At 48.6% G+C, this 16,074-nt stretch overlaps 1 protein-coding gene across 1 annotated transcript; it reads left to right on the top strand.

Annotated features, from left to right (window-relative positions):
- Positions 1 to 588: 588 nt before the first annotated feature.
- On the top strand, positions 589 to 12,658 carry LOC120036306 (ras-related protein Rab-12-like; the record flags this gene model as incomplete). Its single annotated transcript, XM_038982777.1, has 5 exons — positions 589 to 964; positions 4,475 to 4,535; positions 10,547 to 10,685; positions 12,103 to 12,192; positions 12,554 to 12,658. Coding segments are annotated over exons 1-5 (612 nt in total), but the record flags the coding sequence as incomplete, so codon positions are not given.
- Between the last annotated feature and the right edge of the window lie 3,416 nt (positions 12,659 to 16,074).

Genomic DNA, 16,074 nt, shown 5'->3' on the forward strand with positions numbered 1-16,074 from the left:
CTAGCACCGAGTTTGTGGAAACGTTGCCATAACCTATCTTGGGCTCCCGAGTGGCGCAGCATCTCAGTGCTAGAGGCGTCACTACAGACCCTGGTTCGATTCCAGGCTGTATTAAAACCTGTCGTGATTGGGAGTCCCATAGGGCGGCGCACAATTAGCCCAGCGTCGTCCGGTGTAGGACGTAATTGTAAACAAAAATATGTTCTTAACTGACTTGCCTAGTTAAATAAAGGTTAAATAAATAAAAAATAATTTCAATGTGGGGTAAGGACATCCCAAGGATACCAGATAGCTAAGACCCTGCGGTGACGTAATGAAAAAAGCTACCAGAGGTGCGTTCAGTTCGCTTGAACGTTTGCTACGTTGCAGAACGGTTTTTACTGAACGACACGTTTCCCCAAAATGTTATTGTACGTTCTTGAACAGACTAAGCCAACTAACTAAGGAAGGGGTACTTTTGCTGCCGTTTGGTGGTGTGGCGACTGGCCATACTGACAGGGTTCCCCTACCCATAACCCTTCCCCCTTTTCAACCGGTCGTTCAGTACAGCACCATTTCAGTTCAATTGAACTTTCCAGAACGTAAAAACGTACTGAACGCAGCCCTTGATTCTCTTGACAGCAGCTGAACAATTTGGAAACTTTCCCGAACTAACTCAAAGACAAAAGGAAAATTTACTAAAAGTGGGCCCACATCGTTATTTTCTCTTTTAAAAGCGTGTCTAGGTGTTCAAATGTGGAATTATTGATGGATTCGCGGTATGAGATCCAGCGGAGGGCCGGTGGGGGATCGGCGAATGCTTCCCCGGCTCTGGGGGCACAGTCTCGCCGCAGGAAGATGCCGCCCAGACCCGCAGATTATAAACTTCAGATCATTATCATTGGCTCCCGCGGAGTAGGCAAAACCAGTCTAATGGAAAGGTTTACCGACGACACCTTCTGTGAAGCATGCAAATCAACCGTTGGTAAGGAATGCCCAGATGTCGTTAGCCTCCTTTGCTAGCCAAAACTAGCTGCTAACAGTTCTGTTATTGTTATGTTCTATGCTAGCCAACCCTCGGCTAGTTAGCTAGCTAACAAGCAATGTTTACGCTAACTACATGACTGGACGTAACCGACCTAGCTCATCTGTATCTGTATAGGCTACTGTATGGTCACCATCATAGATTCTCACTATGTTTACGCTAACTACATGACTGGACGCAACCGACCTAGCTCAGCTTTATCTGTATAGGCTACTGTATGGTCACCATCATAGATTCTCACTATGTTTACGCTAACTACATGACTGGACGTAACCGACCTAGCTCAGCTTTATCTGTATAGGCTACTGTATGGTCACCATCATAGATTCTCACTATGTTTACGCTAACTACATGACTGGACGCAACCGACCTAGCTCAGCTTTATCTGTATAGGCTACTGTATGGTCACCATCATAGATTCTCACTATGTTTACGCTAACTACATGACTGGACGCAACCGACCTAGCTCAGCTTTATCTGTATAGGCTACTGTATGGTCACCATCATAGATTCTCACTATGTTTACGCTAACTACATGACTGGACGCAACCGACCTAGCTCAGCTTTATCTGTATAGGCTACTGTATGGTCACCATCATAGATTCTCACTATGTTTACGCTAACTACATGACTGGACGCAACCGACCTAGCTCAGCTTTATCTGTATAGGCTACTGTATGGTCACCATCATAGATTCTCACTATGTTTACGCTAACTACATGACTGGACGCAACCGACCTAGCTCAGCTTTATCTGTATAGGCTACTGTATGGTCACCATCATAGATTCTCACTACAACTATTTGTAAAGAAGTTGGTAGCTACAGGGGAACACTGCTATATTTTTAAACTTGAGGTTGTTGTTGGCATTAATCTGTCAAACAGAGCACTGAGAGAAGTTAGTACTGTAACTGGAGCCCTGTCCAGCAGCTAGACGAAAGGTTACTGAGGGCCCTAGTAACTGTACTGATGCCTTGTCAGAAGTGTTGTTGTTGCTAGCTACCTTGATCCAGAGGAACCCAATAGTGGCTTTCAGTATTCTGTCATAAAATACAAAAATAAATAAAAACTGTCTACTACATTAACTTACTTAGAACCAATAAATCCAGCGTAATTGACATTTCAAATATCCTGGGACTTAGTGTGCGGCATAGACAATGTATCCGTTCTAGACGGGCAATGTATACGTTCTAGACGGACAATGTAACCGTTCTAGACGGACAATGTATCCGTTCTAGACGGACAATGTATCCGTTCTAGACGGACAATGTAACCGTTCTAGACGGACAATGTAACCGTTCTAGACGGACAATGTATCCGTTCTAGACGGACAATGTATCCGTTCTAGACGGACAATGTAACCGTTCTAGACGGACAATGTATCCGTTCTAGACGGACAATGTATCCGTTCTAGACGGACAATGTAACCGTTCTAGACGGACAATGTAACCGTTCTAGACGGACAATGTAACCGTTCTAGACGGACAATGTATCCGTTCTAGACGGACAATGTATCCGTTCTATATCTATTTTGTCTGTCTTTGTGACACTTCCAGGGTCTGTTTCTGAACCTCTCGTTCTGTAGACCGACACTGGTCCCTGGGATGTTACGGACTGGTCCCTCAGGTTTTTAACTGACACTGATTTAGTCACTTCTCTTAGCTTAGTTTTGGAGGCCTACACGGTCCTCGAAAGATTGGAGATAATTTATTGCCGGTCACTTGCGGGTCCTCACGGTTTGTGCTCAAGCCTGATTCAGTTAAATCCTCCACACAGGGACAGGATGTGAATGGTCTTGAAAAGCGGGTCAGTGACTTCCACTCTTACAAAGCCATTATAGTATGACCATACCATCTTTGTGCCAAGTCACCAATTATTTAATTCTCCTCATGCAAAGCACTGAGGGAATCTGGCTTGCCTTGCTAACAGGCAAGGGGAACTAATTTATCTGTTGTGAAACAGTCTCCTGAGGTAGATCACGCAGACCACTACAGGAACATGGATATACATGCAGGTTGACGTTTATTATCATGAGTCATGTCCTGGATGCAGAACTGAGCGATTTTCCCCATAGATAGACCAGCTACAAAGTCAAAATTGGCTATATTGTAAAAATTCATAAAAACTAAAATGAGCTTTTTGCTTAGGCATCAGGGTTAGCAGTGTGGTTAAGGCTAGGCGTTAGGGTTAGCAGTGTGGTTAGGCGTTAGCAGTGTGGTTAAGGTTAGGGTTAGCAGTGTGGCTAGGCGTTAGCAGTGTGGTTAGGCGTTAGGGTTAGCAGTGTGGTTAAGCGTTAGGGTTAGCAGTATGGCTAGGCGTTAGCAGTGTGGTTAGGCGTTAGGGTTAGCAGTGTGGTTAAGCGTTAGGGTTAGCAGTGTGGCTAGGCGTTAGCAGTGTGGTTAGGCGTTAGGGTTAGCAGTGTGGCTAAGGTAAGATTTATAATAAGATTTTATGACTGTGGCTGTGCTAGCTAGTGACAGAAGAGTTAGGGTCTTTGTGGCTGTGCTAGCTAGTGACAGAAGGGTTAAGGTCTTTGTGGCTGTGCTAGCTAGTGACAGAAGGGTTAAGGTCTTTGTGGCTGTGCTAGCTAGTGACAGAAGGGTTAAGGTCTTTGTGGCTGTGCTAGCTAGTGACAGAAGGGTTAAGGTCTTTGTGGCTGTGCTAGCTAGTGACAGAAGGGTTAAGGTCTTTGTGGCTGTGCTAGCTAGTGACAGAAGACACCAACAGTAATGATGATTATTCTATTTTCATGACTGTCTTCATCCATAACTGTCGGTTATATGGTAATTGTGCCACCCCCCAACACACACACACACACACACACACACACACACACACACACACACACACACACACACACACACACACACACACACACACACACACACACACACAGCCATGGAACTTACCCAGGACAGAAGAGCTGCCACTGTCCCCATAGTTCCAAAAATAGTCCCTCTGACACTCTCCTCTCTGGCTCAGGCAGCTGCCACCACGTCTGGCCTCCATCTTGTTGTGCGTTGTCATCCTGGGGACACAGCTCTCTCTCTCTGTGAAGCAGCAGCTTTATTGGATCCTCTGAGGGTCTCCGTCTGTGTGCTTGTTCATGGTCGTTTTGATGACAGGAAGCGAGGAGGAAAACTGCTGTAGAGTTGCATAAATATTCGATAAGTGTCTGAAATGTGTCATCATCCCAGTCTGTTATAAACAACATATTTTATGTAGGAGATCTTTACATTTCTAGCACAGAACTTTTTTCCTTGTTGTAGTATTTCCCTCCATCAATTGTTATATTCCAAAGCGCTTTGGAAGAACTTGCTACTTGAACTAGTCTGTTTGTCACGTTTTTCATGCTCTTTCCCATGTTTCTGGCTGACTGACCGGCACAGGGGAAAGAGCATGGAAAAAAAACATGACAAAAGACACATTTGGTCCTGTTTTCTTCCTGTAGGAGTAGATTTTAAGATCAAGACGGTGGAGCTGAGAGGGAAGAAGATCAGGTTGCAGATCTGGTGAGTCAATGGGAAACAGGAAGTCATCATCAGTCTCTGTCTGTTCCACTACCTCACACAGAAATGTGTTTACATCCCCTGCTAGTGAGCATTTCTCCCTTTGCCAAGATAATCCATCCACCTGACAGGTGTGGCATATCAAGAATCTGATTAAACAGCATGATCATTACACAGGTGCACCTTGTGCTGGGGACAATAACAGGCCACTGTAACATGTGCAGTCTTGTCTCACAACACAATGCCACAGGTGTCTCAAGTTTTGAGGGAACGTGCAATTAACATCTCTCTGTCTGTCAGTCAGCCCTAACGTCTGTCTGTCAGTCAGCCCTAACCTCTCCCTTGGCCTGTCTGTCTGTCAGCCCTAACCTCTCTCTGTCTGTCAGTCAGCCCTAACCATCTGCCCATGGGGCAGCCTGTTCACAACGTTGACGTCAACAGACTGCTCGCTGACACGACGCCATACACGTGGTCTGCGGTTGTGAGGCCAGTTGGAAGTACTGCCAAAGTCTCTAAAATGACATTGGAGGCGGCTTATGGTAGAGAAATTAACATTACATTTCTCTGGCAACAGCTCTGGTGGACATTCCTGCAGTGATCTGTTGATTCCTAGTCATGTGAAATCCATAGATTAGGGTCTAATTCATTTATTTCAATTGACTGATTTCCTCATATGAACTGTAACTCAGTAAAATCTTTTTTTATTCTTACCTTTATTTAACTAGGCAAGTCAGTTAAGAACAAATTCCTATTTTCAATGACGGCCTACCGGGGAACAGTGGGTTAACTGCCTTGTTCAGGGGCAGAACGACAGATTTTTACCTTGTCAGCTCTGGGATTTAATCCAGCAACCTTTCGGTTACTAGTCCAACGCTCTAACCACTAGGCTACGCTGCCGCCCCTAAAATTGTTGCACGTTGCCTTTTTTTTTTAAAAATTTTTTTTGTTCAGTACATTATGCTTGAGTTCAATATGATATCTGTTTGGGGCTTCTAGGGAGGCATTTTACAGTCTACAAAGGATTCGCTGTTATGATCTAGCCCCCTGACCGTCCACTCAAGAAGAAATTGGCCCGTGGCTGAATGTAGTTTGATGACCCCTGACATACAACATTAAGTGACACCTCAGTCTACAGTAATGGACCGTTCAACTACCTTCTGCACAGAATAGCTGACCTTTTTCATGCTACGGCTACACGGCTACACGGCTACACGGCTACACGACACCACAGATACTGTAGCTACACATCCTGATGTTGCCATGTAGGATGAGTGTGTGACTGCTACCTGGGCTGAGATGTGTTCATATCTCTCACTAATAACACAATTTGTTCTGTTTACCCGACCTCGTCCCACTACTACCCTCATCCACTCCCAATCTCTGTGTCCCTACCTCCACCCATCCCCCGTCAGTTCAGGATGACTGTCTGCGTACTGGCTGTGTCATCATGTCTCGTGCTGACTGCCTCATCTCACCACCTGGTCTTGGCTGAGGCTCCATCTTTTTGTCAGTCAGCCCTAACCTCTGTCTGTCAGTCAGCCCTAACCTCTCTCTTGGCCTGTCTGTCTGTCAGCCCTAACATTTACATTTAAGTCATTTAGCAGACGCTCTTATCCAGAGCGACTTACAAATTGGTGCATTCACCTTATGATATCCAGTGGAACAACCACTTTACAATAGTGCATCTAAATCTTTTAAGGGGGGGGGGGGGTTAGAAGGATTACTTTATCCTATCCTAGGTATTCCTTAAAGAGGTGGGGTTTCAGGTGTCTCCGGAAGGTGGTGATTGACTCCGCTGACCTGGCGTCGTGAGGGAGTTTGTTCCACCATTGGGGTGCCAGAGCAGCGAACAGTTTTGACTGGGCTGAGCGGGAACTGTACTTCCTCAGAGGTAGGGAGGCGAGCAGGCCAGAGGTGGATGAACGCAGTGCCCTTGTTTGGGTGTAGGGCCTGATCAGAGCCTGAAGGTACGGAGGTGCCGTTCCCCTCACAGCTCCGTAGGCAAGCACCATGGTCTTGTAGCGGATGCGAGCTTCAACTGGAAGCCAGTGGAGAGAGCGGAGGAGCGGGGTGACGTGAGAGAACTTGGGAAGGTTGAACACCAGACGGGTTGCGGCGTTCCGGATGAGTTGTAGGGGTTTAATGGCACAGGCAGGGAGCCCAGCCAACAGCGAGTTGCAGTAATCCAGACGGGAGATGACAAGTGCCTGGATTAGGACCTGCGCCGCTTCCTGTGTGAGGCAGGGTCGTACTCTGCGAATGTTGTAGAGCATGAACCTACAGGAACGGGCCACCGCCTTGATGTTAGTTGAGAACGACAGGGTGTTGTCCAGGATCACGCCAAGGTTCTTAGCGCTCTGGGAGGAGGACACAATGGAGTTGTCAACCGTGATGGCGAGATCATGGAACGGGCAGTCCTTCCCCGGGAGGAAGAGCAGCTCCGTCTTGCCGAGGTTCAGCTTGAGGTGGTGATCCGTCATCCACACTGATATGTCTGCCAGACATGCAGAGATGCGATTCGCCACCTGGTTATCAGAAGGGGGAAAGGAGAAGATTAATTGTGTGTCGTCTGCATAGCAATGATAGGAGAGACCATGTGAGGATATGACAGAGCCAAGTGACTTGGTGTATAGCGAGAATAGGAGAGGGCCTAGAACAGAGCCCTGGGGGACACCAGTGGTGAGAGCACGTGGTGCGGAGACAGATTCTCGCCACGCCACCTGGTAGGAGCGACCTGTCAGGTAGGACGCAATCCAAGCGTGGGCCGCGCCGGAGATGCCCAACTCGGAGAGGGTGGAGAGGAGGATCTGATGGTTCACAGTATCAAAGGCAGCCGATAGGTCTAGAAGGATGAGAGCAGAGGAGAGAGAGTTAGCTTTAGCAGTGCGGAGCGCCTCCGTGACACAGAGAAGAGCAGTCTCAGTTGAATGACTAGTCTTGAAACCTGACTGATTTGGATCAAGAAGGTCATTCTGAGAGAGATAGCAGGAGAGCTGGCCAAGGACGGCACGTTCAAGAGTTTTGGAGAGAAAAGAAAGAAGGGATACTGGTCTGTAGTTGTTGACATCGGAGGGATCGAGTGTAGGTTTTTTCAGAAGGGGTGCAACTCTCGCTCTCTTGAAGACGGAAGGGACGTAGCCAGCGGTCAAGGATGAGTTGATGAGCGAGGTGAGGTAAGGGAGAAGGTCTCCGGAAATGGTCTGGAGAAGAGAGGAGGGGATAGGGTCAAGCGGGCAGGTTGTTGGGCGGCCGGCCGTCACAAGACGCGAGATTTCATCTGGAGAGAGAGGGGAGAAAGAGGTCAAAGCACAGGGTAGGGCAGTGTGAGCAGAACCAGCGGTGTCGTTTGACTTAGCAAACGAGGATCGGATGTCGTCGACCTTCTTTTCAAAATGGTTGACGAAGTCATCCGCAGAGAGGGAGGAGGGGGAGGAGGATTCAGGAGGGAGGAGAAGGTGGCAAAGAGCTTCCTAGGGTTAGAGGCAGATGCTTGGAATTTAGAGTGGTAGAAAGTGGCTTTAGCAGCTGAGACCTCTTTCTGTTTGTCAGTCAGCCCTAACCTCTCTCTTGGCATGTCTGTCAGTCAGCCCTAACCTCTCTCTTGGCATGTCTGTCAGTCAGCCCTAACCTCTCTCTCTGTCAGTCAGCCCTAACCTCTCTCTTGGCATGTCTGTCTGTCAGCCCTAACCTCTCTGTCTGTCACTCAGCCCTAACCTCTCCATGGGAGGCAACATCTAACCTTGCTCTGTCACTTCTGCTTCTCTACTGCTGCTCATACGCTGGCGGATTGACTGGCGGACTGACTGACTGGCTGCCGGACTGACTGACTGGCTGCCGGACTGACTGACTGACTGGCGGACGGATTGACTGACTGACTGGCGGACGGATTGACTGACTGACTGGCGGCCGGATTGACTGACTGACTGGCGGCCGGACTGACTGACTGACTGGCGGCCGGACTGACTGACTGACTGGCGGCCGGACTGACTGACTGACTGGCGGCCGGACTGACTGACTGACTGGCGGCCGGACTGACTGACTGGCGGCCGGACTGACTGGCGGACTGGCGGCCGGACTGACTGGCGGACTGGCGGACTGACTGACTGGCGGACTGACTGACTGGCGGACTGACTGACTGACTGACTGGCGGACGGATTGACTGACTGGCGGACGGATTGACTGACTGGCGGACGGATTGACTGACTGGCGGACGGACGGATTGACTGACTGGCGGACGGATTGACTGACTGGCGGACGGATTGACTGACTGACTGGCGGACGGATTGACTGACTGACTGGCGGCCGGATTGACTGACTGACTGGCGGCCGGATTGACTGACTGACTGGCGGCCGGATTGACTGACTGACTGGCGGCCGGACTGACTGACTGACTGGCGGCCGGACTGACTGACTGACTGGCGGCCGGACTGACTGACTGACTGGCGGCCGGACTGACTGGCGGACGGATTGACTGACTGGCGGACGGATTGACTGACTGGCGGACGGATTGACTGACTGGCGGACGGATTGACTGACTGGCGGACGGATTGACTGACTGGCGGACGGATTGACTGACTGGCGGACGGATTGACTGACTGGCGGACGGATTGACTGACTGGCGGACGGATTGACTGACTGACTGGCGGACGGATTGACTGACTGACTGGCGGACGGATTGACTGACTGGCGGACGGATTGACTGACTGGCGGACGGATTGACTGACTGGCGGACGGATTGACTGACTGGCGGACGGATTGACTGACTGGCGGACTGACTGACTGACTGACTGGCGGCCGGACTGACTGACTGACTGGCGGCCGGACTGACTGACTGACTGGCGGCCGGACTGACTGACTGACTGGCGGCCGGACTGACTGACGGTCTGTTTACCTCTGCACCATAGTTGGCTAGATTTGTATATGGAAATCAATTCACATGACGTTCGTCAATTTCTACGTTTGTTGTTAGCTTTAACTAGGGCCTTGTTTTCCCAGGTCGTCAGGTGACTTGGTCTGGAAAACCTCATGGCCCTAACTCATAGCTCCGGTCTGACTCATAGCTCCGGTCTGACTCATAGCTCCGGTCTGATATGTGATGTGTCTTGTCTCTAACTCATAGATCCAGTCTGATATGTGATGTGTGTCCTGTCTCTAACTCATAGATCCAGTCTGATATGTGATGTGTGTCCTGTCTCTAACTCATAGATCCAGTCTGATATGTGATGTGTGTCCTGTCTCTAACTCATAGATCCAGTCTGATATGTGATGTGTGTCCTGTCTCTAACTCATAGATCCAGTCTGATATGGGATGTGTGTCCTGTCTCTAACTCATAGATCCAGTCTGATATGGGATGTGTGTCCTGTCTCTAACTCATAGATCCAGTCTGATATGGGATGTGTGTCCTGTCTCTAACTCATAGATCCAGTCTGATATGTGATGTGTGTCCTGTCTCTAACTCATAGATCCAGTCTGATATGTGTCCTGTCTCTAACTCATAGATCCAGTCTGATATGTGACGTATCTCTAATGGATCCAGTCTGATATGTGACGTGTCTCTAATGGATCCAGTCTGATATGTGTCCTGTCTCTAACTAATAGATCCAGTCTGATATGTGTCCTGTGTCCTGTCTCTAACTCATAGATCCAGTCTGATATGTGTCCTGTCTCTAACTAATAGATCCAGTCTGATGTTTGTCCTGTCTCTAATGGATCCAGTCTGATATGTGATGTTTGTCCTGTCTCTAACTCATAGATCCAGTCTGATATGTGATGTGTCCTGTCTCTAACTAATAGATCCAGTCTGATATGTGATGTGTCCTGTCTCTAACTCATAGATCCAGTCTGATATGTGATGTGTCCTTTCTCTAACTCATAGATCCAGTCTGTTATGTGATGTGTGTCCTGTCTCTAACTCATAGATCCAGTCTGATATGTGACGTATCTCTAATGGATCCAGTCTGATATGTGACGTGTCTCTAATGGATCCAGTCTGATACGTGTCCTGTACCTCCAGGGATACAGCTGGTCAGGAGAGGTTCAACAGCATAACCTCAGCCTACTACCGCGGGGCCAAGGGAATAGTACTGGTCTATGACATCACCAAGCAGGAAACGTTTGACGACCTGCCCAAGTGGATGAAGATGATCGACAAGGTAAAGGGGATATTATCAATACCCTACTTTTTTTTTTCTTTTTTTTTCTCCATTGTATCCAAACTTATATTGCTGTTTTTTTTTTTTCCTGATCAGATCAATTTTATTATGAAAATCTCAGGGCCTTATACATCATCATGGATTATCATTGATAACAGAAATCATTATGTAGTACTAGGCACAAAGGACCAGCACGGAACACCACTGGGATGGGCCACATATCTCTCTTCTCCTCTCTGTTACTACAGAATATACACTACCGTTCAAACGTTTGGGGTCACTTAGAAAATGGCCTTGTTTTTGGAAAAGAAAACCCCCCCCCAAAAATGTGTTCATTAAAATAACATCAAATTGATCAGAAATACAGTGTAGACATGGTTAATGTTGTAAATGACTATTGTAGCTGGAAACGGCTGATTTTTTTAATGGAATATCTACATAGGCGTACAGAGACCCATTATCAACAACCATCACTCCTGTGTTCCAATGGCACGTTGTGTTAGCTAATCCAAGTTTATCATTTTAAAAGGCTAATTGATCATTAGAAAAGCCTTTTGTAATTATGTTAGCACAGCTGAAAACTGTTGTTCTGATTTAAAGAAGCAATAAAACTGGCCTTCTTTAGACTAGTTGAGTATCTGGAGCATCAGCATTTGTGGGTTCGATTACAGGCTCAAAATGTCCAGAAACAAATAACTTTCTTCTGAAACTCGTCAGTCTTTTCTTGTTCTGAGAAATGAAGGCTATTCCATGTGAGAAATTGCCAAGAAACTGAAGATCTCGTACAACACTGTGTACTACTCCCTTCACAGAACAGCGCAAACTGGCTCTACCCAGAATAGAAAGAGGAGTGGGAGGCCCCGGTGCACAATTGAGCAAGAAGACAAGTACACTAGAGTGTCTAGTTTGAGAAAGAGACGCCTCACAAGTCCTCAACTGGCAGCTTCATTAAATAGTATCCGCAAAACACCAGTCTCAAAGTCAACAGTGAAGAGGCGACTCTGGGATGCTGGCCTTCTAGGCAGAACTCCTCTGTCCAGTGTCTGTGTTCTTTTGCCCATCTTAATCTTTTCTGTTTATTGGCCAGTCTGAGATATGGCTTTTTCTTTGCATCTCTGCCTAGAAGAACATCCCGGAGTCGCCTCTTCACTGTTGACGTTGAGACTGGTGTTTTGTGAGTACTATTTAATGAAGCTGCCAGTTGAGGACTTGTGAGGCTTCTCTTTCTCAAACTAGACACTCTAATGTACTTGTCCTCTTGCTCAGTTGTGCACCAGGGCCTCCCACTCCTCTTTCAATTCTGGTTAGAGACAGTTTGTGCTGTTCTGTGAAGGGAGTAGTACACAGTACACACCTCTAATCTCCTCTGTTACTGCAGTACACACCTCTCATCTCTTTCCTCTCTGTCATTGGCCAGTATGCTTCAGAAGAGGCAGAGCTGCTGCTGGTGGGGAACAAGCTGGACTGTGAGACAGACCGCATCATCACTAGACAGACTGCAGAGAGGGTGAGTCTAATACTGATCTGGAATCAGTTTACCCTATCGGCATCATCACTAAACAGACTGCAGAGAGGGTGAGTCTAATACTGATCTGGAATCAGTTTACCCTATCGGCATCATCACTAAACAGACTGCAGAGAGGGTGAGTCTAATACTGATCTGGAATCAGTTGATGGGAAAAACCTTCTCCAAGAAGAAATGTCCCAAGTCAGGGCTTTCTTTACTTCTTCTAATCTTCACTGATGGATTATTGTGTAGTACTGTACATGATCTCAAACCCCGGGAAAATAATATTAGTTGACTCATAATTCTATGATTTTATAATTGATTGATCAATTTGACTTTGGTATCATGTCTCGGTTCCCAGTTTACCTCGAGGATATCTGGGTTGCGTTTCTGCGAGGCCAGTGCCAAGGATAACTTTAACGTGGAGGAGTGCTTTCTAAAACTAGTGGACGACATTCTAGCAAAGGTGAGTAGGAATCCTCACTGTGCTTTTTAACTATACGCCGCTTATTTTTGTTGACCTGCGACCTACACTGAGTGGACAAAAACATTAGGAACACCTTCCCCTTTTGCCCTCAGAACAGCCTCACTTCATTGTGGCATGGGACTCTACAAGGTGTTGAAAGCGTTCCACAGGGATGTTGGCCCATGTTGACTCCAATGCTTCCCACAGTTGTGTCAAGTTGGCTGGATGTCCTTTGGTTGGTGGACCATTCTTGATACACACAGGAAACTGTTGAGTGTGAAAAACCCAGCAGCGTTGTAGTTCTTGACACAAACTGGTGCACCTGGTACCTACTACCATTACCCTGTTCAAAGGCACCTACTACCATACCCCGTTCAAAGGCACCTACTACCATACCCCGCTCAAAGGCACCTACTACCATACCCCGTTCAAAGGCACCTACTACCATACCCCGTTCAAAGGCACCTACTACCATACCCCGTTCAAAGGCACCTACTACCATACCCCGTTCAAAGGCACCTACTACCATACCCCGTTCAAAGGCACCTACTACCATACCCCGCTCAAAGGCACCTACTACCATACCCCGCTCAAAGGCACCTACTACCATTACCCCGCTCAAAGGCACCTACTACCATTACCCCGCTCAAAGGCACCTACTACCATTACCCCGCTCAAAGGCACCTACTACCATTACCCCGCTCAAAGGCACCTACTACCATTACCCCGCTCAAAGGCACCTACTACCATTACCCCGCTCAAAGGCACCTACTACCATTACCCCGCTCAAAGGCACCTACTACCATTACCCCGCTCAAAGGCACCTACTACCATTACCCCGCTCAAAGGCACCTACTACCATTACCCCGCTCAAAGGCACCTACTACCATTACCCCGCTCAAAGGCACCTACTACCATTACCCCGCTCAAAGGCACCTACTACCATTACCCCGCTCAAAGGCACCTACTACCATTACCCCGCTCAAAGGCACCTACTACCATTACCCCGCTCAAAGGCACCTACTACCATTACCCCGCTCAAAGGCACCTACTACCATTACCCCGCTCAAAGGCACCTACTACCATTACCCCGCTCAAAGGCACCTACTACCATTACCCCGCTCAAAGGCACCTACTACCATTACCCCGCTCAAAGGCACCTACTACCATTACCCCGCTCAAAGGCACCTACTACCATTACCCCGCTCAAAGGCACCTACTACCATTACCCCGCTCAAAGGCACCTACTACCATTACCCCGCTCAAAGGCACCTACTACCATTACCCCGCTCAAAGGCACCTACTACCATTACCCCGCTCAAAGGCACCTACTACCATTACCCCGCTCAAAGGCACCTACTACCATTACCCCGCTCAAAGGCACCTACTACCATTACCCCGCTCAAAGGCACCTACTACCATTACCCCGCTCAAAGGCACCTACTACCATTACCCCGCTCAAAGGCACCTACTACCATTACCCCGCTCAAAGGCACCTACTACCATTACCCCGCTCAAAGGCACCTACTACCATTACCCCGCTCAAAGGCACCTACTACCATTACCCCGCTCAAAGGCACCTACTACCATTACCCCGCTCAAAGGCACCTACTACCATTACCCTGCTCAAAGGCACCTACTACCATTACCCCGTTCAAAGGCACCTACTACCATTACCCTGTTCAAAGGCACCTACTACCATTACCCTGTTCAAAGGCACCTACTACCATTACCCCTGTTCAAAGGCACCTACTACCATTACCCCGTTCAAAGGCACCTACTACCATTACCCCGTTCAAAGGCACCTACTACCATTACCCCGCTCAAAGGCACCTACTACCATTACCCCGCTCAAAGGCACCTACTACCATTACCCCGCTCAAAGGCACCTACTACCATTACCCCGCTCAAAGGCACCTACTACCATTACCCCGCTCAAAGGCACCTACTACCATTACCCCGCTCAAAGGCACCTACTACCATTACCCCGCTCAAAGGCACCTACTACCATTACCCCGCTCAAAGGCACCTACTACCATTACCCCGCTCAAAGGCACCTACTACCATTACCCCGCTCAAAGGCACCTACTACCATTACCCCGCTCAAAGGCACCTACTACCATTACCCCGCTCAAAGGCACCTACTACCATTACCCCGCTCAAAGGCACCTACTACCATTACCCCGCTCAAAGGCACCTACTACCATTACCCCGCTCAAAGGCACCTACTACCATTACCCCGCTCAAAGGCACCTACTACCATTACCCCGCTCAAAGGCACCTACTACCATTACCCCGCTCAAAGGCACCTACTACCATTACCCCGCTCAAAGGCACCTACTACCATTACCCCGCTCAAAGGCACCTACTACCATTACCCCGCTCAAAGGCACCTACTACCATTACCCCGCTCAAAGGCACCTACTACCATTACCCCGCTCAAAGGCACCTACTACCATTACCCCGCTCAAAGGCACCTACTACCATTACCCCGCTCAAAGGCACCTACTACCATTACCCCGCTCAAAGGCACCTACTACCATTACCCCGCTCAAAGGCACCTACTACCATTACCCCGCTCAAAGGCACCTACTACCATTACCCCGCTCAAAGGCACCTACTACCATTACCCGCTCAAAGGCACCTACTACCATTACCCCGCTCAAAGGCACCTACTACCATTACCCCGCTCAAAGGCACCTACTACCATTACCCCGCTCAAAGGCACCTACTACCATTACCCCGCTCAAAGGCACCTACTACCATTACCCCGCTCAAAGGCACCTACTACCATTACCCCGCTCAAAGGCACCTACTACCATTACCCCGCTCAAAGGCACCTACTACCATTACCCCGCTCAAAGGCACCTACTACCATTACCCCGCTCAAAGGCACCTACTACCATTACCCCGCTCAAAGGCACCTACTACCATTACCCCGCTCAAAGGCACCTACTACCATTACCCCGCTCAAAGGCACCTACTACCATTACCCCGCTCAAAGGCACCTACTACCATTACCCCGCTCAAAGGCACCTACTACCATTACCCCGCTCAAAGGCACCTACTACCATTACCCCGCTCAAAGGCACCTACTACCATTACCCCGCTCAAAGGCACCTACTACCATTACCCCGCTCAAAGGCACCTACTACCATTACCCCGCTCAAAGGCACCTACTACCATTACCCCGCTCAAAGGCACCTACTACCATTACCCCGCTCAAAGGCACCTACTACCATTACCCCGCTCAAAGGCACCTACTACCATTACCCCGCTCAAAGGCACCTACTACCATTACCCCGCTCAAAGGCACCTACTACCATTACCCCGCTCAAAGGCACCTACTACCATTACCCCGCTCAAAGGCACCTACTACCATTACCCCGCTCAAAGGCACCTACTACCATTACCCC

Source organism: Salvelinus namaycush, unplaced genomic scaffold (assembly GCF_016432855.1).
Source record: "Salvelinus namaycush isolate Seneca unplaced genomic scaffold, SaNama_1.0 Scaffold1297, whole genome shotgun sequence".
Taxonomy (NCBI): domain Eukaryota; kingdom Metazoa; phylum Chordata; class Actinopteri; order Salmoniformes; family Salmonidae; genus Salvelinus; species Salvelinus namaycush.